Raw genomic sequence first — 27,476 nt, forward strand, 5'->3', positions numbered from 1 at the left:
TTAGAGAAAATGTTCCCCAAATTACTCTCATCTGAAGCTCAAGTTGTAGAGGCAAATCCAAGCTAATTTCATTGTCTAAAATGATCGAGGTGATAAAACTGAGAACAGTGTAATGAGATATTCTAAGTCTAGAATCTGGGTACTCCCGGTCCAAGGCCAAAACCACACATTATCAATTCTTCACCATTTAGTACATTTGTCTAGGTACCCTGCAGCTTCTGAATAGTCAATATGGGAATAGGATCTAGACTGTTCCCATGCTTAATTCCTCAGAAAATAGCAGTCCCAAGTCCAGTGTGAATAAAACCATTCTTCCCTTTTCTCCAAATAATTCCCAACCCACCCTCCAAATGCAGTTGACCCTGATATTAAGTATTTCACCATCCATACACTATTTCACTTTTTATTCTGCTTGTGTATGTCCTAAACATACATGGTTGTCAGATTTTAAAATTCTGTCTGGGAATGGATGTATACAATTGTCTGTTTTAAACTATGCTCATTAGATCAGATTTTAAAATTCACCCTAGGCTTAACATGCAAAAAGGTGCAATTATAAGACCCTGGAAAACTAACAGGCTGGAGTAAACATTTGCTCATCAATTCAATTATTTATTGAGCACCTTTACATGCAAGGCACTGTCGGACAGCTGTGATTGATGCTTGCAGTTGGAAACAGAATGGATCTCAAAACAATGCTTCCAAGACTGCTTTCTTATTTAACAAAATCTCTTCTAATAGCAGAATTTGTATTGATAGAAGAATTTAGTAGAGCTTAGATTTGTCTCAAAATTCCCAAATCATTTTGTGGTTTAGCCTTCTCACCCTCCACACACGCCTCCATTACACTATTACTCAATGGTTGTATATCTCTGCAGAGCAGTTCAGTCAGTTATGCCTCAGCTTAAAAGTTGTATATATCAAATTATTTCCCTCTTAGTTTCAAAAATGCATTTTTGACTGATCTTTTTTTTCTCCAAATGGCAGTGAGTCTTGTATACCTCAGCTTTAATCTCCTCTGTTTCCAGCCATTCATATTCATGTAAAATTTCATTAGAGGTAATACAACAGTAACATGAAGTACTGATGCCCTTACAACCACTTTCTTCAAAATCAACCATTTTGTGCAAGAAATGTACTCAGATTCTTGTTATCCATCATTCTCTACAGAAGTACCTGAAAATGTGCAGCCTACTCTATGCATTGTTTTTTAATGTGGGCATGAGGAACAAGGGTTATCACCATTTTTCAGACCCGTCTGCAAAGTGCATTTACCTCTCAATTCACCTGATCCCATTCCTTCTTAATATCTAAAACCATTAGAATTAGAAGAGGAAAAAAAAAAACACAAAACACTGTACCATGTGATCTTAGAGTAGTGCAACGTCTAAAGGACCCCTTTAATAAATAAAATCTTTCGTAAATCGTGATACTAGTTAACATATATCTTGCTTTAAAAACATCTGTCCTTAGCCCCTGAGATTGTGTTTATGTCCTGTTATTCTCTAAGGTAACAGATATATTACCTTGCACACATTGGTATTATGAGGCTAGTCTTTCCTCACTGTTGAACAACTTCTTGAGACGAACATTTGCTGTCAATTTGTGGAAATTTTTGAAGTCTCCATGTAAAACACGCTACAAGGATTAACAAAAATCTCTCCAAATGGCAGGTCAGAAACTTTGAAAACAGTAAGGAATTCCTATGATAAAATTACTTCAGTGGTACCTCTCTCAAATGACTCTGGGTATTAGATTTCTCTACTCCAACTCAGCACAAACCTCCCAACACCAAGTCCTCCTTTCATTATTATAACTGATTTATTTCAAGTTTATACATTCTGCCTTCCACTCACCAAACTTCTGTTCTTACGTTTCTAAAAAAATAGTCATTTTTCAAAAGCAGAAAAGGAAAGATATATATTTAATATATAAAAGAAAAGGCTAAATCTGACATAATTATATTCTTAAAAACATTCCATTTATTTACAGATGTATAAAAAGGCGAATTATTGGTCTACTGAGATCATGCTTCTTATAGTGTTAGGGTGAGAGCTCACTATCCTCCCAGTTCCTCAACTCCTCTCACTCAACTACATCTTTCACAATCACACATGTCATTTTCATAGATCAGTTTCTCTTGGGGTAAGGTTAAAGGGTAGGAGTTTTTGGAGATTTGAGATTTCTGTCAAGACTGCCGGACTGTTCTGAAGATAGAGCCCTCCTTCAAATTAGCCTTCACAACTTACTCGTTCTAAGAGGTCTTGAAAACACCATTATCCTGGGAGTTTGTAATGACATCTGCAGCCTTCTTGCAGACCTGGAATCATCTCTCATTTCCATCTTTGTACATCTCTCATGAACAGAGTCAAATATCTTTGCATGAAGAACTGATTATTACCTCTTTACTTTCTTCTAAAAAGGGAAAAGTGTTCAGAAGCAGAATGGTCCTTCTTTTCCTGAGGATTATTCACTCACTTGCCTTCTCCTTGGCTGACCCTCAAAAGCCATTAACAAGAGCCTTGGGAAGTCAGGAGGAAATGTGAGGACGAGACAAGCAAGTTAATAATGGGAAACTGCTATACCTGGATTAAAATACTAGGATCTCCAAGGTCAATTATTAGCAGGGGAGACAGGTGCTGGACTCCTTGGCTAAGGCATTGAATGAACTCTGCTGGGTAAATAGTGGGAGGGATAATGAGAAGCTAAGGGGCACTCATTACCTACTTCAAGCTTCTTCAGTAACTTTTAGAGGAGGGAAGGTTGAATGCTGATGAGCAGGTCTAGAAAGGCAAGTAGCACAATAACAACAAAGAATTTGCTCCCACTGCAATTGCAGAGGAAATTTTTCCACCCTTTTCAATCTAATTACCAGAGTTACTAGAAAGGGAACCAACCATGGAAGTACTAATTCACTGGCTAGAACTATTCCAAAGCTGGCCTCAACAACCTACATCTGAAGATCTGCTGAGTGGGATTTGGCATAAAGAAGGCAAGGGAGATGTTGAAGAAATAGCATCACCTAGGCACAGCCCAGGCACTGGAAGCTCTTGTGTTAGTGTTTCACAACACAAGCAAATCCTGTCAATGAAGACAGAACAGGGGTTACATTCCAAAATATAATTATTTAAGAAAGGCAAAATGCAGCAGCTAAATCCCAATCTATACATTTTCAGAATAGTGATTCTTGCCCCCAGGAGTTTCTAAGAGACCCCTCAAGTGCACCATGATTATTTACAAACTAGATAGGAAACATCATTTTCTATACTCAATACAAATCTCATCTTCTAGGTTGAAAACTTCAGCCTTTGAGAAATCTATGAAAACAACTATACAAAAATATAAATATCTTTATCTTTACAGGCTGTCAGTCCTTCATACCCTGACAGCTTACGAGTGAAAAAGCTCTACAGATCATTGAATCCATGGTAGCAGGTAATAAAAAATATATCTTGTGATTCAAATACTGCCTCATTTCCCTGGTAAAGAGTGCCTACTGTGACTTTTCTTTCCTTTACATCCTGTGCAGGTAAAAGTGAATGAAACCTTCAAGCACCAGGAGACTGGTTTGATTTGGGAAGTATCCAGCCCCACAATTTTTTTTGTTTTGGCCACGGTCTCTGGTCTGGGCAGGGAATGCTTTTCATTCTAGCTGTCTCTTGAGTGATGTGATATGTGAAAAGGGGAGGGCTCCCTCCATGCCTACTTCCAAAATATGTATCCCAGGTAGAAACCCCTGGTACCGTGAAATGTCTTTTCAACACTCAGACAGTAAGGGAGAGCTAGTATTTTAACATCTGAAAATAATCACCTCAGTAATAAAAGTTAAAAGCATTCCTACTTTACCAGAAGGCTTGGATTTGTAATTCTGATTGAAAGATAAGGAAATGGAAGCTACTTGGGATATGACAGAAGAGAATATTTTGCTGAATGACACAAAGCATTTCACTTTGGTATTCCATGGTACCCATCCTCTCTCACCCTACTCGAACCACCAACTAAAAACTCTCTTCTGGATCCCTTTGCCCGAGTGCATCACATTCCTTGGATTTCAGACTTAAGCCACATAAACAATAGCTATCCACTACAACTCAGCCCATAACAACTGCAAAGTCTCAAGCAGCTTTTTCTCTGGGAGGGAAGAACTAGGAACCACTATGGACCTAGAGTCTTGTTATGAATTCCTTGGGTAAGAGGGGCACCTCGTGTTCAGTAATGGATCACATCTTCTTAGAGAGGATGAGGAGACCCAGCACCACAAGTGAGGTAACACATTTTAACATGATCAGAATTTCATAGTAGTAATTTCTTATACCGAGGTCAGCACCCTACCCCCCTTTCTCTACCATCATCCACTGCATCAAAGTCAAGGATCACAGTTCCATGACACAAATAAACAGATGCCTACAGAGAAAGGAGGTTTCCCTCATAGCCTGGCTTCTGCCTGAGGACAGGAAAGTTCATTTCCCTGCAGAACTTGGTGAGGCCCCAGAGTTGCCCAATTTGGCCACAACAGGTGCCAATGTAGGCATCACCTTGCTCTCCCGGCATTCCTGGTCATTCCCTGTTAAGTTCATTTTGTGTCCAACTTTGGCAGCTATAGGTGCCAAACAAGGCATCACCTTGAGACCCTGACCATCTGTATCACTAGAAGGATTAGCTACTTTTAAACCTAGAGGTGCTAACTTTGGCATAGGCCTCCACAAAGTATCTGTGCTGTTGTTCTCTAGGCCAGCCTTCATGTGTAGGATGGGAGGTGAGGACACATTTTCAAGCTCTGCAGGGACACCAGAAGTACTCTTCCCTCCATCACTGGCTTTCCTGTGAGAAAGGAGGGAATCCTTTATCTCAGAGTCAATAACAATCTTTAGGACATCTGGCTCAGACGCTGGTTCTGCAAGTTGTTTTTCATTCTCAGAAAAGTCATCATCTTCCAAGTGCAAGAGGAGAGGACTGACAGAGTCACTCTCCCCTTGTACATCAGGCAACTCTTTCAAACCAGTTCCCAAGTGGCCAACCTGGAAAGTCGCTCGGTTCCCAGGAGGAAGTTTACTGATAAAAGCCCGTCGAGCATCCCCTGGGAACTCCGTATCCATAGAGCTGGGCAGTTCAGCCAGGCTAACAGAGTCATCGTTTAGTTGCTGATTAAGAAAGGCAATCTCATTGAGCAGAGAAGTCAGTGTCTCATCAGTATCATCCTCATCTTCCATATTAGTTAGCAGTTCGCCGGGATCCAGCGCTGCTTCCTCTATAGCTGATGCTACCTTTCTCAGTTCCATCTCTATACTGGAGTCTTTGAGATCTTTCATCTTCAATTTATGAAATGTGGACTCCTTTGGCTTCAGTTTCTCCCGTCTAGATTCACACTCCTTCCATTTATATTGAATACCTCTCATTTCACCAGCAATCTTTTTGGGTAAGAACTCTTGTGCTTCTTGCATACTGGAAACATCAACTATTTGTGGAAAACCAGAATCTTTATTTGCCAGAAAAACTGGTGTTGGACCCAGTGCCACTCTGCCGTCTCTATGGCTGCCTCTGGAAGAGATTCTACCCGAATCTTCAAAGGAGTTATCTTCATTCCTGACAGTACTTTTCAGGTGGTCAGGTGGCTTGCCATCAGGAACTTCATGAGGATATTTGCTGCCACCCATATCTACCAAACCTCCCTCTGTGGCCAATGATGTCACATTAACAATTCTTGGCATCATAAATAAGTCGTCATTTTCTGGGGGGGGAAAAAAATTCATTTAGTTCTACAGCAGTAAGCATTCCTCTCTCATTCATACCCAATGACCTGAGATCTCTCAGAAAGTTGGTAGTCAAAATTCACCAGTTTACTTTTATCAAAAAGATGAAAGGAACTATTAGTTCTTCAAATTATGGAGACCTAGCTTAACAAGAAAATAGGTAGGGGCGCATGGTGGCTCAGTTGGTTAAGCGTCTGATGGCTCAGGTCATGATCTCGTGGTTCATGAGTTCAAGCCCCGCGTCGGGCTCTGTGCTGACAGCTCAGAGCCTGGAGCGTCCTTCGGATTCTGTGTCTCCCTCTTTCTCTCCCTGCCCCTCCCCCACTCATGCTCTCTCTCACTCACAAAAAAAACATTAGGAAAAAAAAGGAAAAAAAAAAACCTAAGAAAATAGGTAAAAGGACTAACCAAAGGACTGCTTAATATTCTTTGATATTACAAGTTTTATTTAATATTTTATAGGAAAGCTCCCCGGTTAATTCTTTATACTGAGGCAGACATGCATCTTGATTCTGTTCACCCAATTAACTGCTACTCTGAGGGAAAAACGAAGCCCTAGAGGCAGCACTGTAAAAGAAAAGATGACCACTCCAGAATGAGTTTAACAGTATTAGTACTGATAAAGATACCCTTCTGCCTTAACAGAAATTTAGGTGCCTGAAACCTAAATCATCAAAGTGAGACTTCCTTTCCAACTCTACTCCTTATCCCCAAAAGGGAGTCATGCTCAAACTGAATCCGGCTGGTAACCTAGGAGTGCACCATCTCAGAATACCACATAAGATTGATAAGTATTTGTCAACGCCAAAAACTAAACAATGACTCCTCATCTTCCTTTTACTTTCAAATATTTTCAGTGTTTTTCCTACTCAGAATTAACTAAAAATCACAAAGGAGTTCCCAATCCCATGTTTAAAAAAAAAAAAAATCAATAGAGCCAAACATGTTCTAAAAAGAGGGTCAGGGGCACCTGGGTGGCTCAGTCAATTAAGCGTCCGACTTCAGATCAGGTCATGATCTAGCAGTTTGTGGGTTCAAGCCCCACGTCGGGCTCTACCCACGTCGGGCTCTAGGCTGACAGCTCGGAGCCTGGAGCCTGCTTCGGATTCTGTGTCTCCTCCTCTCTCTGCCCTTCCCCTGCTCTCTGTCCCTCAATAATAAATAAACGTTAAAAAAAAAAAAATTTAAAAAGAGGGTCATCTCTTTCCAAGGCAAATGCAAACATAAGAGATCTTATCGTTACAGAACACATTCAAAGGCTTTCTCTCTCACAGTGAGATATCAGGGATAACTTTTTTACTACCCATAGAGGACAATACTTACAACATACCTGATTGAGCCACAGCACTGGTGGCAGCTTGAGGCTTCAGATCGGTTTCTAAGAGAGCAGGAGAAACAGTTACCACTGGTCCTGAGAATAAAGGACCTTTTAAGGTGAGTAATTGCCCTTGCGGAGTCATCACGATGTTGGCAGAGGTGTGTGGAGTGTTAGAGGGTGAGGTATTTTCTGTAAGGAAAATGAGAAATTTGTTAAGGATAAAAGGTCTGCAATTAATGCTAGTATAGCCTAGAAGCCGAGGCAATATCCCTAAAACCACACATTGACTTAAAAGGCAAAGGGTAAAATTTCAAATTTAGTTAGGGTGCCTCAACTGGGAATTTATTTTTTGACCACTTTTCATTGTGTAATGGGTTATCTGTCCACGGATTCTCCTAAGGGACAGAACTTATGTTGAGGAAAAGAGCTAAGGAACCACTTTTTCAACAGAATGGTCCCAATAGTCTTGACAGTGAATCAGGATAAAGGCATGCAAAATCCTATCCCCAGGCTTGTTTTCCTTATACACCTCTAACAAAGTACTTTAAGTTTCTAGCTCTCAAACCTCTAGCTTTTCCATCTATGAAATGAGGTGGACTAGACAAAATGATCATTAAAATCTTTTCGTAGCAATAACATCATTTGAATCTGCAATGTTAAAACTAACTCATATTTTAGTATCCATCACTACTTTTCTCTTAGATATCCTGGTTGATAAAATGGGCCACCCAAAGAATAAAAAAGGATACACTATTCTCTAAGAATATAAACAAGTAATATAAAACCAATATAGCCTCATTTCCAAAATCAAGACAGGAGAGAACAAGAACTTAAAACCAATTTACTTTTGCTCCTTAACAGCAACTGATTGATGGGCAATCTGATGAAAATGGAGCCTGACTCAACAAAATTGATTTTTTTTTCAATTCCAATTTATTAGTTTCAGCACGAGAAATAAAGACCCAAACTTCCTCAACTTGTGAACAGAATTACGGGGAAATCAAGAGTTTACGTATTAAAGTCTGAAAAGATGACAACTTAAAAAAATACTCACTGAAACATTAGAATAACCTGACTGCTATCAAAAGTAGGTTTTACAGGTTACCATAACTGGTAACTTCTTAGGATTTACTTGAATGTATAAAGTTAGAAACTAAAATCTAATGTGGTTAATATTTTTTATACAACCCATCTTTAATTCATTTAATTAAATCTAAAATTATGGCCAAAAAAAGACTCAGTCCACTGAATTAAACTGATGTTCACCTGCATTAAGAAAAGCAAAACATGTCCCTCCTACCTGTGGCCTGGTCTCTTTTTCTGGAAAGAATCAAAGGTTTCCCCTTCCTGTTATTTATAAACATCTGTCCAACATCTACAGATGATGCAGAAGATCCTTCCTGCTGTTTGCTAGTTCTGGCAGACACATCAAACTCATCTGATCCCATCTTCTTTTTTCTTTTTTGTGCCTCTAGTGCTTGTTGTTTTGCATAAATATACTCTAACTTCTTCAGGACCACTTCTTCTGTCTTACCTATAGGTTGATAAGGAATAAACCATCACACGGCTCATTATATGACCCCATATAATAGGAAATAGGGTCAACTGAAATCCAGTTGATTTAACTATATTCCCCAAAATTATGGAAAGCAAGAATGATTATATTCCAGAAGAAACACCTCACCCAATCAAAAGGTAACTCTACTGTTAACTCTGGGAACCAAGCCATAAACTAAGTAATATCTGAAAAGTCTACTAAGGATTACTCCTCACTAAAGACGTTATATTATATTCTATACCAGAGATCATTCACATATCTCACCTGAAAGAGATGATACTTTCCGTATCAAAATATTCCGTTTTCGAGTCAGGAGATTTTTCTGTCCTATCAATTTGTCTGCCTGATCTGTTAGTCCCTGAATTTCGCTGAATGCCTACAAACAAGAAATTAATGTAAATTGATTCGCTTTTCCTAAGAACAGGTAAGGCCTACTCAATTTCTTTAATGAAAAAAGTTTGACGAGTATTTTAGAAAACTTTATAATGTCATTTGAAACAATTCTTGATGCTTCGGAAACTTATCTGTTAAACTGCAGGAGGTTTTCTGGCTTATTCTTCTAAGAAACATGATTATTTCCAAAGAGCATCACTGAGTGGTTCACAGGTGGTTCACAGGTATTTCTACTACTACAAGGAGATATAAAACATTTTGCTCTGCTTTGATTTTAATCAACTTTACTTTCCTTTTAAGATTTTATTTTATTTATTTTTTTTTTTTCAACGTTTATTTATTTTTGGGACAGAGAGAGACAGAGCATGAACGGGGGAGGGGCAGAGAGAGAGGGAGACACAGAATCGGAAACAGGCTCCAGGCTCCGAGCCATCAGCCCAGAGCCTGACGCGGGGCTCGAACTCCCGGACCGTGAGATCGTGACCTGGCTGAAGTCGGACGCTTAACCGACTGCGCCACCCAGGCGCCCCTTAAGATTTTATTTTTGAGAGACAAGAGAGAGAGACAGGGAGGGAGGGAGGGAGGGAGGGATATCAAGCAGGGGAGGAGCAGAGAGAGGGAGACACAGAATCTAAAGCAGACTCCAGGAGCCCAACGCAGGGCTCAAACCCACAAACCAGGAGATCGTGACCTGAGCCAAAGTGGGATGCTCAACCAAATGAGGCACCCAGGCACCCGTAATCATCAACTTTAAAATCACCTCCCACAGGGCATGTGCATGGTGGCTCAGTCAGGTAAGCATCTGACTCTTGATTTCAGCTTAGGTCATGATCTTGAGGTTCGTGAGTTCAAGCCCCACATTGGAGCACAGTGCAGAGCCTGCTTGGGATTTTCTTTTTTCTTTTCTTTTCTTTCTTTCTCTCTCTTTCTTTTTCTCTCTCTCTCTCCCTCCCTCCTTCTGTCCCCCCTACCCCGCTCCTGTTCCCTCTCTCTCAAAACAAACTTTAAAAAAAAAACCTTAATGGGTGCCTGGGTGGCTCAGTCGATTAAGCGTCTAACTTTGGCTCAGGTCATGATCTCATGTTCAAGCCTCGCATCGGGCTCTGTGCTGACATTTCAGAGCCTGTAGCTTGCTTCTGATTCTGTCTTTCCCTCTCTCTCTGCCCCCCTCCCCTGCTTGCAGTCTGCCTCTCTCTCTCGCTCTCTCAAAAATAAACATCAAAAATCTTAAAAAATAAAAATAAAATCACCTCCTAGTCTAAGTAAAGTCTGGCTGAAATAACTGTGTTCTACAGGAATATGAATGTTTGCCTTATACTCCTCCAACTTCTACTCAAAAGCAATTTAATTACCTTAGATATTTCAGATTTCCTTTTAAAATGGCTGGCAATTGTTAAAAACTATGTTAAAATATCACTTACATTGTGCTCTTCACTGTAGTAAACTGTTCTAGTGCTATGGAGAACACCAAAAGAGATTCAACTCTAGAGTCAACTAGAGTTTCTGACTTAATCTGAAGTAAAGATAGTTCTGCCAATTAAGAACTTGACTTCCAATAAAAAACTACTTTGACTCAGCAGCTTAAGGGTTCTTCCCCTTACAGGATTTGCTGGGAGTTCACTAGTCCACATTCAAATGTTAAATACAAGCTCTACTTCAATCTCCCTCTTAGGGTGATGATTCTCTTTCTCATAGTAGCTCTAGAAGATTCTCTTAGTCAAATTCTCGTTTGTCGGTCATTTATAGAGAACACTTACCCTAGTGAGAATGAGACTTTTGGAAACCTTAGAAGAATGAAGCAATCCCAAGGTAATCTTCAATTTCTCAAAGAGATCCCTCATTTCACCACGCCGGCGACGCTCATTGGCAGTGTGTGTCCGGCGATAATAAGCAAAAGCTTCTGCTTCTTTCTGTAGTTTTTCACTCCAGTAATCAGGCTTCAGTTTTAGAGGAATTGGTGGAGCCTATGCAAACAAAAGATAGCCACCTGATTATCTTTCATTTGTACCTGCCCTCTTCTTCCATCCTAAATGGCTCTGTTCCATACCAGATACCCACCATCTTCTGTCTGGACTATTGTTAACAACCTTTAAATACTGGTCATCTTACTATAAGTCTATCCTGCTGCAAATCTAACTTCAACAGTGTAAATCACTCTTCAGCTCAAATTTCAATTGTTCTCAAATGAGGAAGAAAGTGAGGCGAGGCAATCTAAAAAAAAGCTTATGCAAGTAATTTATTATTAAAACTTTTTTTCATGACACAAATTACATAAAAATTTCAACAGAATCTTAACTGATGGAAAACAGGTTTAAAATATTTTTCGTAAAAGCTTTAAGATCGTTTACAATTTGGTGATGGATCAACTATTATTCTTCTTAAATCACCTTTCTCTCCAACCATTCCAAAGTGCGAGAAGTTTCCAAAACACACTATGCAATCTCACACCACTTTGCCATTACAGACAGATGGTAGCTTGCACCCATTCCTCCCACCCTACCCTCCAAAACTTAACATTTAAAAGTCAAACTTTGCATTTTTCAGCAAAGTCTTTCTTGACCCTCAGTATGCCTTAGACTTCTTTCTCTTATTTATTCTACTTCACTTTTACAAGTTACTTATCACTGAAAAGAACAGATGCATATAGGGTTTTAAATATAAATATTTGAAGAGCTTATAATGAAAACCAACTGTGCCCTATACATGTATCTGGATCCTTAAAAACAACAACTTTCTGTTTCTTTTAGGCTTTTTCTAGTTCCTAAATCTATACTCTATGTAAGAAACAAGATAAGGTTATTCTTTTTTTTTTAATGTTTATTTATTTTTGAGAGAGAGAGAGAAAGAGACAGACAGAGCATTAGTGGAGAGGAGCAGAGAGAGAGACACAGACACAGAATCCAAAGCAGGCTCCAGGCCCCAAGCTGTCAGCACAGAGCCTGATGTGAGGCTCAAACTCATGAGCCATGAGATCATGACCTGAGCCAAAGTTGGACGCTTAACCAACTGAGCCACCCAGGTGCCCCAAGCTTATACTTTGTAATTTTCAATGCTATCTACTCTCTGCTATGCACAAGATTTAGCTCACACCACTGTCCCACCTCTTACAATCCCATCTTCCTAATATAGATGTATCATTAATTCTAATTCTTCTCTTGATCCCTTTGTAACTTGAGTATAATTCTATCTCAACTTCTCATCAACAGTGTCTCTTTGTAAAAGGAGGATATCAAGCACTCATATCTTTCCACGTCTTCTTCCCTCTATTTCTCTTCTTTCACCTTCCAATTTGTCATTTCTACTTACACATTTTTTCAAAACTGCAAGTCTTCCATACTTTATTCACAGATTATAGAAGTTTGAAAAAAATTATTAACAGTGGCTACCATATTAAGACAATGTGACTACTACTCAAAGCGAGTAATAATGACATTTCCTGTCTTCTACAGTTTCTTGGTTTTGTTTTTCCCCTTCTGATGTCTCTAATTACCCTTTTTTTTTTGACACCGTTGGCCTTTATCACAATCCAGATAGTACCCCAAAACTCTTATATAAAATCATGGTCTCTCTAAAGTCAAACTCCTTGTGCATTATATAGTATGGGAAAATAAAAAGATACAAGATAGAAAATTAATATCAAGTCTAAATATAGCAAAACACTACAAATGATTTATATGTAATAATAATTAGGGTATAAACAATGGCTTGTGAATACAAGCTATAATGAAAATTCTTACACCTGAAAATATTTTAGGATGAATGAAAAAATACAATATAGTAATACATGCAAAATTATTACAATAATGTAATTTATGTATCCCCCCCCCAAACAAACCCAGACTAATCACCCAGTGGTTTCTGAAAAGACTTAAATACCACTTTCCACCTCAACCCCAATCTCCAGAATTGTTTTTACCACTTAAATCAAAAAGGCAGAGTAACAACTGGAAAATGGTTTAAATAATCAAACTCTGTTTCATTCATAATGTTAGTACGGATAAAGAAAAAAAACCCTTGATTAATTATGGTATAATGACGTCTAAGAAAATCAAAGGAGGTTCCGAATTTAATGGCTCCATGAATTGCTACCCATCATTTCAGAGAATAATTTTTTAGGATACTGAAAATCATGAATCTCAACAAGAAAAACCGCCAGGTTTTTTTTCACATCACACAGAGAATTAAGAGTATAGGATCCGTTTTCAAGTAAGCACGTCAATTTTCATCAACTTCATAACCATTTTAATTGTTCTAGAATATTCTATCATCTGGGAGTAGTAGAAAATTAAAAGGGGGGAAGCATTTTAATACTATAATTTCATTAAGAAAAAGGAGCAGATTCTATTAACTCACTGGTAAAAAATTGCCATGAAAAAAGTCATAGCTAATATAACTAACGTTATTTTAAACCCTAATGACAAATGTTATCAATTTTATTAGATAATTGTCATTAAACATACTGTAAATACCTTTCGACTCCTTTCAGCAGCTTTTTCATCTGCAGAGATATGGGTACGGCACCTAGGTAAAGACAATATTTTCCAATGTCTTACTGAAATAGTAACCCAAGACCTATTTCACAGCTACACTAAACAAAACCATCCCAAATTGTTTAAAGTGTAACCAGCTTCTTTTTGCCAAGGCCCTATATATATGTGGCAATATAATTTAATTCAACAGTATGCCTTTTTCTCTCTGTGCCAAACAGTCCCTACAATTGCTAATTACTTTTTCAAACATAAAATATTTCATACATACAAAACTATATCAACAAAATACATAATGAACAACCAGGTAACTACCACCCAGCCTGAGGAATAAAACATCTCAAAAATACAGGAGATCTTATGTGCAGCCCACCCAATCACATTCCTTCCTCTCTTCTTTCTCATAGGTGAACACTCCCAAAAAGAGTTTTTACCATGCATAGCTTTGCAGTTTTACTAGTAATGTATACCTAAATAAAAAATATTATGTAGCACTTTAAACATTATACACTATAATGTACCTTTCTTTTTTATTTGGGGTGGGGGGGGATGCAGGGGAGAGGGGCAGAGAGAAAGGGAAAGAGAGAATCCTAAGCAGGCTCTGCCCTGTCAACACAGAGCCTGATGTAGGGCTCAAACTCACAAACCAAGAGATTATGACCTGAGCCAAAATCAAGAGTCAGATGCTTAACCAACTGAGCCACTAAGGCACCGCCCCCCCCAATATAGTGAATCTTTCATTTGATTTCACTCAACATTACATCTAAGATATTGATACACGCAGTTCTAGTTCAATCATTTTAACTGCTATACAGTATTCCAAAGTGTGAATTTTCAAAGTGTGAAATTTCTTTTTCAGAATTCTAATAGTTATTTAGGTTATTTCCAAATTTACTCAATGGCAAACAATACTGCAATGTACAGTCCCATGCATGTCCCTTTGTACATACGTGTGAACTTTTCCAAGGTATACATACCAAGGAGTGGAATTGCTGAGTGGAACAAGTGCATGGAAGTCAACTTTAGTCATGTCACACTACTCTCCAAAGTGCACCAATTTACATTTCCACCTGCAGTATGTTCCCATCGCTCGACAACTAGACACAACAGTACTATCAGAAATCGCAATTACTTGCTAATTTTATGGATCTGAATTAATGAAGCCACTGTGATTTAACATGTATATCTCTAATTACTTGTGAGTTTGAACAAATTTGTATGTGTTTATTGGCTATCCGGGTTTCCTCTTCTGTGAACTACCTGTAATATCCATTATGTACTTATCTACTCCATCAACTTTTTCTTAAGGACTTAAATAATTATTGCATGTCCTTGATACTAATCCTTTGTCAAACATGTACTGCAAATATTTTCCTTAGTCTGAATTTGTCTTTTCACTGTTTTCATGGTGTGCCGACAGAGAGAAAATTAGATGTTTACCAATCCACTCTTTTACAGTGTGTGCTCTTTGTGTACTATTCTTTCTCTCCATTTATTGAATTAATCTTCAATGTCTTGCAATAACATTTTATACAAGTTTTACAAAGGTTTTGTTAATACTCCTTAACAGGTTTTCTGTTACTATTATAAATGGCATCTTTTGGATAACATTTGTTTGTTGCTCATGTTCAGAAAATCAATTTTAGTATAATGAACTTCTCTCCAGCAATACTGCTAACTTTAAATCTAATTAAATTTTTAAAAGACTTAAACTATTTCAATCTTAACCAGTAGGCAAATGAAGTAGCCTCCAAATAGCTCTGGAATGAAGAAAATTACTAGGCCTATTTCTCTATCCTTACACCTTCTCAGCATCACCAGAGACAAAGAATTACTCTTTCTCAACTCAGGGCTAGTTTACATCATGAATGAGATAACGGGAAAAAAGCACAATGTCTGGCACACAATAAGAACTCCTATCTTCTTTTCCATCGTTCTCTCACACCCCACAATCCCCAATACAAGGCTTACTAATGGAATAAACTTTCCTGAGCAAGTCATCATACTGTATTTTGGTCTCATCATGTGAACAGGTAAAAATTTTCCTAACTGTATCTTACCTGTTCAACTAGTAAAGTAACCAAATTTAGAATTTAATTCCTATTCTTAAAAGATAAAGGAACTAACCTCTGTTGAGTAGTCCGCTAGTGTCAGTTACTCCAGCTGCATATATTATTCTTATAGAACACTTCAAATTGGGAGCATTTTCCTCATTTAATCAGTAAAAACTCTGATTCAGATTAACGACTTGCCCAAGCTTAAATAGCTACATACAAAACTAGTATTTTAATACCAACGTGTCAGGCTCCAAAAACACAAGTTATTCATATTCACACACGGTCTTGTAGCAATAACCAAGGCAAGTTAATTACCTCTGAATTCCAGCTCCTTCCTCATCTACTAGTCAGAAAAAAGCTAGAGGAACAAAGGAACCAGGTCAGTTACCCAGAGTTCCTAAACGGAACATTTAGTTTTGTTTATGGTCACAAAAACAGTAACAAAAAACAAAAATCCAAAGAGAAATTAAGACTTACGGCTGTTTAAAAGTCTGCGTTTGGGCAGCTGTGGTCTTCATGTGAGCAACATTAATATCCTCAGAGAGCTCTTCCACAGTCTCTATGTCCACCTGCTCCTCATCATCCTCAATGTACTCTACACAGTTATTCTGAAATAAAGCATTCCAAAAGTCAATAAAACATTGGGAAGTAAGCACACCTAAACTTTTCAACTGAATGCTCCCCTTATAAAATCAACCAGGGCCCAACATTGACTTTATACCATGAATACAGGTGATCCTAAACTTGTTAATCGTAAGAAGGAATTAAGTTATGAAGACAACATATGTTAAAACTAACAACCAAGCACTGCATTAAAAATCATAGATACATACTAGACAGACATTATTAGACTATATTGATGCTTCAGTGTTATTTCTAGCGGAAAAATTCAGAAATTTTACAGAAATATTAAAGCTTCATAAATCTTAAGATTAATGAGCAATAAAGTAAAATCTGGTGAATGGAAAAGGAGAAACAAGAAAAATTCAGGTTCTATTTTAAGAGTGCTTCAGGACTGGGGTGCCTGGATGGCTCAGTGATTTAAGCATCCAACTTCAGCTCAGATCACGATCTCACGGTTCATGAGTTCAAGCCCACATCAGACTCTATGCTGACAGCTCAGAGCCTGGAGCCTGCTTCAGATTCTGTCTCTCCCTCTTCTCTATGCCCCTCCTCTGCTCACGCTCGGTCTCACTCTCTCAAAAATAAACATAAAAAAAAAGAGTGCCTCATGGCTAACCCCGTATCACCCACAAAGACAGACTCAATGCAGATATGAATAGAGAATGTAGCCCAGTCTTCTAAGCCTCTCAATCCCGCACAAGGATAGCTTTTGAAGAATTTCAGGTATTGAAAAACCCCAAGCTTGTCATACTTGATAATACAAAAAAAGAGTCAATCAGTAAGCATTTATTGAGCACCTATCATGGAAGCTTATTGTGTATTTTATGTAAACAGTAGAACATACGGATTTGGGATCTACAGATATTTTTAAGTCCACCTTAAAAGTAGTGTTTACTATGCCAGAAACTAAAGCAGGAATATGTTATCTATAATTGTAGTATACCTGAGAGACACAACTCAAAACAAAGCATCCCAATAACCTCATTAATTCTGTTTACACTTGATGGAAAAATTACTTACCCCCAATGAATTATAGGTTCCATAAGCTATAGACACTAAATGCAAGTCATCATTTATGTTTCCCAATTTAAGCACATTTCAACAATGTATATTGAATTTAAACAATGCAAATAATTATTAACTTTAGGAAGCTAAATCAACAGTGTCCTGACAGAATCTAAAGAGTTTGAATAATAATGTAGGTAAATGCCTTATATTTAAACTGAAGAATGTCTGCCTACTGCATGACTTTAACTGCAGGCTTTGTAAATAATATCCAATAAACTTCACAATGGAAGACTGAAATTAAATAGACTACTCACTACTTTCCTTACACTATTCCAATATAATATCACATGCACAAAGATATCATAACGTGCCCACACAAGTGCAAAAATACAATGTAGAATTTCGATTTTAGAGATCTTTAATATAATGCCCTTACTCTGAAAAAGGTCACTGTACCTTGTATGTCAGATTCCCTATTAGGAAATCCAAGCAATGCCACCCTTGATTAAGACACAATAAAAGTTCTATTATAAGTCAGTTTTACTGATAGCAATAGTTTTCACTGGTTTTAAAGTTGGACTGTCTTTGGTCTGATGCTTACCCAGGCTGACTTACAATGGGAGAGTCTGCAAAAAGCAGAATTATAATTCTTAAACTCAATGAATTCAGATTCTTCAGCTACCTACAGGTACCTGTCCTCAAAAAAGATGAGGCTACAGATAGAAAAGGCAAATGTATATACAATCATCTAATTGTAGAGCTAGATCCTCATTTTACAAATGAGACGACTGAGGTACAGAAAAAACCAACATTGGAACATTAGAATAGTTAAACATTTTAGAGTTTTAAAATAGGAGTCTTTTTGTTATATTTTATCTGCATTAAGGCAGTTAGGCATTAACAGAGAAAGACCAGATAATACAGAGGCTGAATCTCATGGAAGTGAGATTCTAAAACAACCAACTGCATGAAAATCACCACAGAGGGCCATATTATCTGCTCCTAAAGAGAGGGACACAGTTTAGATTTGAGGGCACCCTATAGGCAGCTGGCTATAATATCCTTATGTTTACATCAACCCCACTGTCAGGCATCAGCAAATCAAAGCTTGCCACCTCTTTTTGTAAATGAAAGTTTCACTGGAATACAGCCACACTGTTTCACTTAGTATTGTGTATGGCTGCTTTCATGCTATAACAGCAACTGAGCAATTCCAACAGCAAGCCATCCAGCCTGCAAAGTCTAAAATGTTAACAATCCAGCCCTTTACAGAAAAAGTTTGTCCAACTCCTGCCCTGTATCATACTGCTTCTCACTTAGGTAGGATTACAACCTTAAATAGGAAGCCTACAAAAATGGCTTCAGAAAAATTTTGTGAAATTATAAAGGTCATATTACAAAGGAAGATGATGCAAATTCAAAATATAAATTCTAGAAACTAATTTTAGGAGATAATTAAAAAAGTAACTGAAGGCAGGGTTATATTAAAACATTGCATGGTATTTTCATTTTTCTCCAAAAGAAAAACATCTCTCTAAATGCAGGTAGGTAAGTTCTAAGGTCACCCATTCAGTTTTTTATATGTCTACCGGATAGGCTATAGTCACTTCACATGGAAAATGTAAAAAAAAACTGAGAAGAAATGAGAGTAGTAGTTTTAGAATTTCTTTTTTTTAAAACCTAACTTGAAAGGGACTCTCAAGCATCTATCCCCCAAAGGAATAAGCCAGCCTTCCCATACTAGTAGACAAGTCTCAAAGAACAATATAAGCTCAATAAATGTTACCTGACTGACACAGCCTAAAAACTATAAAGTCATTTAATCATAATCTAAACCTAGGCATCCATTTCAATGTATCAGGTCTTAGTGATCTTCTGGGAAAGCTACTGTCTCTAATAAATCATTTAAATTCTTGAGGTTTCAGTCACAACAAAAATGGGCTCACCACCTTTTCTACATCATCAACCTCCTCACTCTGGTAGTCAGAAACAACATCCACAATCTCATCAATAGAATCATCGGTTTTCTCATTCTCCTCTTCCTCGTCCTCCTCTTCCAAATCCAAAACAGTCAAGTCAGCACTGCTTCGTCCACCATTCTTCTCTTGCTTTGGTTCTATCTGTTCTCCTGACAGCAGTAAGTGACCCTGAAAACGTCCTTCCCCTCTGCTCCCTTTTGTAGCTCTCCTTGGAACAATGGAGAAGGCTGTAGGACTAGAAATCCTACTCCAAGAATCACATTCAGTTTTTAAAACTCTGACATTTTCAGTAGTTCCACTTTTTCCAAGTAAATCAGAGATGCTTTGTTCTTGTTGAAACACATCTGAATTTTCCTGACAAGTCTTTATTTCTTTAATTAACTGCTCATCTGCCTCTTTCTTGCATTCTTGCTTAGTTCCAACACATTTCTGAGTCAAAGGGCCCTTCAGGTGTTTCCTCCACCTCTCCCTAATACTGTCCTTCTCCAGAGAGTCTCCACATCCCTTCTCCTTGGCCTCCGGCTGTGGAAAAGACTGCTGCTCCCCAACTTTGCTCCCTGATAATTCGAGCTTACTTTCTTCCTTAGAGATGACTGGAAATTCATTTGAGTTTTCCTCTGGATTTTCTAACCCTTTCTGCTGTTCCACTTTCACATCACCAAGCTTTTTAAGCTGTACATTACTTGCACTTTGGACTGTCACATTGCTGGCTTTTTTGGAAATGGTCTTAACTTCTAGAACAGTCCGTTTTTCTTTGGAACTCTTATGATTTCGAATCCCAAGCTCTTCATCTCCATCTTTATAGTCTTCACCTATGTGTGACCCAGTGATATAGGAGTGCTCAGAAGGTTTAACAGTTATAGGACCTTCTTCTGTAAGGGATTCTTCATCCAAATTATCACCCCCATCTCCTAAAGAATCACTCAGGATTTCTACTGAGGCAGCAGCTCCTGAGTTTTGCTTTATTATATTAGCTTCAGAATCTATAGTTTCTCCTTCTGACTGCAGGGCCTTCTTAGTTTCCTGCTCTCTTTTTAAAAAGCTTGTTTCATCTTTCTGGTCTGCACTCTGGGACTCTTTCTTCATCTGAAGAGAAGCAACATGTTGAAGAATGGAACTGGGAACAGGCTTTTGTCCAGGGAGCTGTAACAAAGCAAAACTACCAGACTGGAGAGGAATAAGACTGGCTGTACCAACAGGCTGCCCTCCTGAGCTATAGGTTATTTTGGTTTCAGAGCCTGTTTTACTTGCAAAGCTCTGTGGTTCAGGAGGGGAAATCCTCAGGGTCAATGTACCAGACTGAGACACAAAACTAGGTCCAGAAGAAAGCAATGATGGTGCCTGAGTGATAACATTCACTGCTGGAGAAGACCCAACAGCCTGAATTACAGGATTCATAACAGAGAAAGCAGAGGACGAAGCAGAAGATGGTGGAGTCTCTTGAAGGTTTGGAAGGAGTGGGTAACCGGATTCCCATCACGGAGCCTGGTAAAAGGGGAAGAAAAAAAAAAAACACTTTTTTTAATTACCACTGCCCACATCAAGACTTACAAGTGCTTTTCTTTCCGGACAGGTTAACTCTGAGACTAAAAAATCTTAGTGTAGGTCACGATCTCGCGGTCCATGAGTTCGAGCCCCGCGTCGGGCTCTGGGCTGATGGCTCAGAGCCTGGAGCCTGCTTCCGATTCTGTGTCTCCCTCTCTCTCTGCCCCTCCCCCGTTCATGATCTGTCTCTCTCTGTCCCAAAAATAAATAAACATTGAAAAAAAAAAAAAAAAGTTTTAAAAAAAAAAATCTTAGTGTATTAACAAGTCATATGGCTAAATGATTCCACCAAAGAAAAATTCATTAGAAAGATCTCCAAATTTATACCTGGGTTCCGAAACATGACAGGCTGTAAGTTGGGTTGAGTATTAGAGCCTCGAAGTTGATGCAAAGGGAGGAGCTGAACAATCTGCCCATTAGGATGCCTGAATAGATTCATTCCACTTGGGCTCCTCACAGGTTGCAAGACCATCCGATGCCCCTGAAGTTGTGTGTTTGGGGCAGGTCTAAGAGTAGGAGAACCTTGCTGCACTGGAATCAGCAATAATCGAGGTCCAGTACGTTTCACTGTGTTAGGAGAGACCTGGGGAGTAGCCACTGGAATCTGAGGGGCATTTTCTGAAAAACAAGAAATGAAAACATCAGAATTTTCCTTTAATACATGTAGCAAAAAATTATTATGATATGGGATCTGACCACCCTACAAATAAATTCTAATATGAATTATATAGTTGGTGAAATCTTGTACCTCTATCATATATTAAATAATCTCATGGCTGAGAACAATTTATCTTAAAATCTAATTACCAACCAGACATTATAGGTCCTTATATTCAAAATGGTAAAAAAAAAAAAAAAAAAAAAAAAAAAAAAAAACAAGCAAGCATCAATTGTCATGAAGTGCATTTACAGAGATAATGTCTCTGGCCTAACGAAAAACACAGCAGGCCTCTAAATCTGGATTCCCATTAAAGTTAAACAGATCATTCAGATAAAATTCTCTTCTTTAACCTTAAAATTCAGGCTGTTAACACACTTACTGGACTTATGACTTCATTTCCTAGGTCATACTCAAGTAAGATAAAGTCAAGGACTAAAAGTCATGAGGTATAAAAAAAACTCCTTGGTTTTTAAAATTCACTGACAAATAACCAAAGTGTAAAGATATGTGTAAATTATTTTTCAAAAGGAAAAAAAAAAATACATACCCCCCCAAAATGGAATGAAATTAAGAGAGACATCAAAAAAGCAGGGATATAGAGCCTGGTTAGGAAGAGGCAAAGGAATAGTTTTAAAACAAACAGAAAAGGCAAAAATTTAATGCAGAAGATGTGAACTTAAAAAATGTTCAAACCACTGATAGTATCGAAAGATGCCACTTTAATGTTTAGAAGAGATTATTTAGAATACTTAAGACATGGAAAAAAAATAGTAGGGATAATCTACAGACAGATTTTGGCTAATGGGGATAAAAAGGTAGGAATACAGTAATAGTAAGCATAAATAAAACCAATTTTACATCACCAATGAAATTAGTTTAACTTATTTAACATTAATAAATATTTTCCTCAGTTCATCACTAATGAGAAAAATCAACAAACCAAACAAATCACCTTAACATGTGATATTCTATCAGATAGGCGCTCTGCCCACAAAACATATCAAACTTCTAAAAGAAAGTTACGCTCCAAACATTTACAGGACAAATTATACAGAAGATCCAGAACTACTCGTGAAAATGAAATAAAACGCAAAGACCAAACTGTTCATGGCGGGAAAAGTGTGCAATTTAAACAAAAAACATCTATCTCATGTGAAGTAAGAAGAATGTTAAAGCATTCTTAATTTCCTGACCATTTCTATTCAAGGTACATTTTAGAAAGTGATTCAAATCCAAAGTACTCCAGCCCAGAGACTGAAAGCAGCCTTTAAAATACACACACTAAATATGTGATTGTTTATTCAAATGCAGGTGAGGGTGAGAAGGGAAAAGAGAAAAAGAAGGGAAGTTAAATGAAAAAGTCACAGATGTCTAAGTGTCTGAGTTGGGATCCTTTTTATGAGCCCAGAACAAAATTACACACACTTAGAAGTAGCAGTTATCTGAGTCCACTCCATTTAAAAAAAGAGCAGATAAGAAAATTTGTTAAAATTAATTATTTCCTCAACTGGTAGTAGAGAAGGTATTTTTAGGTGGTATATGAATATAGAATAACACCATATCACATTGTGAGAAAGTAATTTTTCAATTTTAATCTGATAACATACAGAAGCAAACACCAGTCTTTGATATCACATCAGCATTTTCTAGCTTTCTTCACTAACAGAGAGAGAGAGTGCAAGCCACATGTTAACAAATGGTAGCTAGCTAGAATGTAATTGTTTTTATTATTATTGTTTCCAGGGTATTTATAGAGTTAACCCTATGTTACCACAAGTAATGTTAGTTTCCAATTACAGAAAAATTGCTTTTAAAAATACATTTAAGTAAACAAAGGAGTTAATTTAAATAAAAATAGTAATAGTACAAATGAAAATCAGAGCAAAATACATGAATGTATATTCTGAGTGACTGAAATCTGAGAATGAACTACAAAAAGCTAAACTATAGTTTCATGACAGAATTAAAAAGATCAGAACCCATACTGTTTAGAAAATATAAAATGACAAGATATAAACCTTGAGATTCAGCAGGAAATTAAAACAACTCAATCAACAACAATCTCACTTCTGAAATTACCTATTAAGCTAACCAGCTTTTATATGTTTACATGTGGGGAGAAGGCAGAAGACAACAAATTTAATACTGTGATTCAATTAAACTTTGAAAAGACCTCCTTTCTATAAACTAATTCCAAAGTCACTTCATTTCTGAACTATCAACAGAAATTTGGACCATGTCAATAAAGGCAGTATTTAATAAGAAAAATATCAATAACCAAGACAGATTTACTGCTGGCTATTTATTTCCCCTTAAATCTTATAAAGTCTCTCACTCTTTTACAGAGTAATTCTCTTTGAGTCCACTAAGAGAATCATTTATTTTAGCTGGTTGAATTAGGATTCAATTAGGAAATAATAATTACGAAAGTATAGGATAGTCCTATTTCAAATTCACTTAACCTAAGCCAACGTAAGAAAAATTTTAACTGAAAAGCTGATAAACATCTAGATTCCTAAACAAATAAATATGCCTTATTTCAATCTCAATCGGTTCACATATAATAATAAGTAGTAGAATAATATCAGTAGTATATGAGAGTTGGGATGATTCACAAATGACTTTTACTAAGCAAAAGGACCTAGAATTTTAATCTTAATCAAGGAGAAAAAGCCCTTAGCTTGGCTGAAGCATGGGAGAAGCTCTCTGATCTCGCTTTTTTAATTACAAAGAAGCACCACCCCCCGAAAAAGGAACACCTACATTAGGGTTACTCAAAAGATGTGCACTCCTAGCTCTCAACACACAGCAGTGCACCTCCTCCTGTGCCCAACCTGATGGCTGCTCTACTGGCTCAGAGCTCAACTTCCACATACATTATTTCAGTATCCTTCAGCCAACATTTCCATTACAATATTTTTTAGTATTTTTATTCTCCTGGGAAAATCTCCAACCCCAGTAAACCACATGTCAAGGCTGTTCAATTTATCTCCAAAATAAAGTTGGGGTGCCTGGGTGGCTCAGTCAGTTAAGAGTCAGACTCTGGATTTCAGCTCAGGTCATGATCTCACTGTTTGTGACATGGAGTCCTATGTCAGGCTCTGTGTAGACAGCATGGAGGATGCCTGGGATTCTCTCTCCCTGCCCCTCCCCAGCTCTTATCTCCCCCACCTCAAAATAAATAAACAAACATTAAAAAAAAAAAAAACATAAAGTTAAATACAAAGCTGTATGGTAAACCAGCTAGTAACATCTAGGCCTTACCTGGTCTCTGGCTCACTGGTGGACTCCCATCAATTCCCGAGAGTATAATGGGAACAGAGCCCAGAGATGAAGTTGGTGTGGTCACCATGGAGGAAGATGCAGCTGTGGTCACCACGACTATGGAGGTGGAGGCAGTGGAAGCAACAGGAAGAGTTATAGTTGGAGGAGATGCTACCAAAGACTTAGGAAAAGCAACTGAAGCCACAGGGGTAGTTATCCCAGTCGTTTTGATAAGGTTCACAGTGGCTGTAGACTGGGTAGGTGTTACAGGGGTGCTGGCATTAGTTTCAGAAACCTCAACAACCCCTGCAGTGGTGGCACCAGAAGAATAAGTAGTTTCTTTAGTTCCCACGTCAGAAATAGCAGTCATAGGTGTCACAGCAGTAACATTCTCTAAAAATACTTGAGGGGTGGTAGTAGTGACAGCAGCAGTCACAGGGCTGCACACCTGAACTGGCTCAGAAGAAACCACAGGTGTGACGACCATTACTGGAGAAGGTCTGATACTGAACTTCTGTGGCCCTGTTAGGGGTTGGGGTGTGCTAACTCCAGGTATCTTCTGCTGCAGGGCTCCAACTTTACTCATCACAAACTGTGTGAACACACCACCAGGAGAGGGTCGAGCCGCTGCAAATAAAAATTTGCAGGTCAAAAATCTTCAGTTCTCATACTTTATCCTCTTAGTGATTGTGTTTATCAACATTTATTGTGCACCACTGGGTCAATTTCTTACAGGTACTACCTATCTGCAATATACGTGCCAATTTCCACCCACAAAAATCAAACACTTCCCTCAACCCAAACCAAATCTTTATAATACTAAGAAAGGGATTAAAATTGTGTGTTCCTAAAATTCTTTTGGCTATGCAATAAAGCTGAACTGCCAGGACACTAAAAAGATAATGTACAGCTCACAACTTCACCATCTAAAACAGTGAAGAAAGTTAAGATTTTTTGCCCCAACTCTAATTTTAAAACAGGTTTCCACCACTTCCTCCTGTCCTAGCACCTCCACCTCTTTATTATTGCTATCCTCTTTTTAGACAGTTACAGTTTACACATTTTTAAAATGTATGAAGACAGTTTCAAAAGAGGGCAAGATAGGACTGAAAATCACCAGTAAAAGCTATTTTTTTAAAAAGGTAAAATGGGTTCTTTTTAAGGCATACAATGCTTGTCCTCCATCTTCACACAACTCCAGCATTCAGCCAGAGATTTCAATTTCCCGTCAGAGGAATAAGAATACAGAACGGAAGCTTTTACTTAATAATCCTAAATAGAATTGAAACAACAAAAAGAAGAATTCAATAAACTGACTATATATACTCTAAATACTGAAAACACAAATGCTTTCAAGAAGGTAATTTATTAACAGATTCTAGCACTGAAATGTTAAACAAAAGAGGTTTTCATTCATTGAACAGAGATGAATACATTAAAGCAACACTTCCAAGCTTCTGTTTTACAAGAACCTTTTATTCTAAGCCTATACCACTAACTCAACCCACTTTGATTTGCTAGCCCCCTGGTTTCGTAAGTTCAAGGAACATACATATGATTGGTTACAAAAGTACCAGTGCCCATAAAAGAAACACTGAGTTAAGTAGTTAAGAATATGTTTTGCTTTTTTAAAAACAAAATTAAAAATCTAAGTCTTTTCTATATTTATACAACCAGTCTAAAACTTGGGAAATAATTTTAACCACAATTCAATTTATCTAGTATCATAGGTCATCAGGGAAGTTACCAAAAAGAAAAAAAATTCAGGCAAGACAGACATCAAGAATAAGAATAATGTTGGGGCGCCTGGGTGGCGCAGTCGGTTAAGCGTCCGACTTCGGCCAGGTCACGATCTCGCGGTCCGTGAGTTCGAGCCCCGCGTCAGGCTCTGGGCTGACGGCTCAGAGCCTGGAGCCTGCTTCCGATTCTGTGTCTCCCTCTCTCTCTGCCCCTCCCTCGTTCATACTCTGTCTCTCTCTCTGTCCCAAAAATAAATAAACGTTGAAAAAAAAAAATTTAAAAAAAAAGAATAAGAATAATGCCAAATTCTACATTTCTCTCATTTTCACAAACTCCATACCTGTATCCACTGGTCAAGCACCAAGTCACAAGCCTTTCTAAAACATACATACAGTCCAACTTACCAATTGGTCTTTTTGCCGGGACAAATGCCTTCAGATTCTTCCCAGGGCGATTTGTTGTAGCGCCAGAGGAGGATGCCGTTTTGCAATTGGATGTTGAAGGCAACAGGGTACGTGGTTTCCTGGATGCAGCCACCTTGGCATTGGATGCTACCTTGGAGATGACAGTACTGAGGGTTGAGAGGTCCAGGACTGAGGGTCGCAACCTGCCTGTGATATAAGCAGCTAGCCTATTGGCTGGATGCAATGCCCCCATCTGTCCCAATAGCAACTTAGCCTGCGGGTAACTCTTACCATTAACCTGAAACAAGTGGCAAAGAGAAATTCTGTAAAGATAAAATTCTCTTGCTAACTTATCTCCCTTGACAGGGGTTTCATTTTTACAAGGTTTTAAAAGTCTATTATTCAGATGTAAAAGGAAAAAGAAATGGACTTTTTCCACTTGTCATATAATCTGAGTTATTAGAAGGTGAAAAAAAAAAGCTGCCATCTGATATTCTGAACTAATCTCATCTTCATTTTGGGTAGTTTGGAAACAGAATCTTAAAAACTCATCATATCTGCTCTTACATATGCGAGAGATACAATTAAATCTAATGAATCATCCAACTGTTTTACTTAATAAGCAATTCTGGCTAAACTATTAACAATCAGCAAAAATTAAGTAACTGTGTTTCACAGAATCTCTCTG

General features: G+C 37.9%; 1 protein-coding gene across 1 annotated transcript in view; it reads right to left on the reverse strand.

Annotated features, from left to right (window-relative positions):
* Positions 1 to 1,376: 1,376 nt before the first annotated feature.
* Positions 1,377 to 27,476, reverse strand: part of MGA (MAX dimerization protein MGA) — a 102,661-nt gene continuing 76,561 nt past the window's right edge. Inside the window, 12 exon segments of the mRNA XM_030318429.2 lie at positions 1,377 to 5,728; positions 7,081 to 7,257; positions 8,369 to 8,602; positions 8,891 to 9,002; positions 10,777 to 10,983; positions 13,489 to 13,540; positions 16,041 to 16,171; positions 19,145 to 20,614; positions 20,616 to 20,659; positions 21,047 to 21,337; positions 24,645 to 25,271; positions 26,789 to 26,939. Of these exon segments, the coding sequence (XP_030174289.1) occupies positions 4,461 to 5,728; positions 7,081 to 7,257; positions 8,369 to 8,602; positions 8,891 to 9,002; positions 10,777 to 10,983; positions 13,489 to 13,540; positions 16,041 to 16,171; positions 19,145 to 20,614; positions 20,616 to 20,659; positions 21,047 to 21,337; positions 24,645 to 25,271; positions 26,789 to 26,939 (4,764 nt within the window). The 3' untranslated portion in view covers positions 1,377 to 4,460.

The sequence above is a fragment of the Lynx canadensis genome, chromosome B3 (genome assembly GCF_007474595.2).
Source record: "Lynx canadensis isolate LIC74 chromosome B3, mLynCan4.pri.v2, whole genome shotgun sequence".
Lineage (NCBI taxonomy): Eukaryota > Metazoa > Chordata > Mammalia > Carnivora > Felidae > Lynx > Lynx canadensis.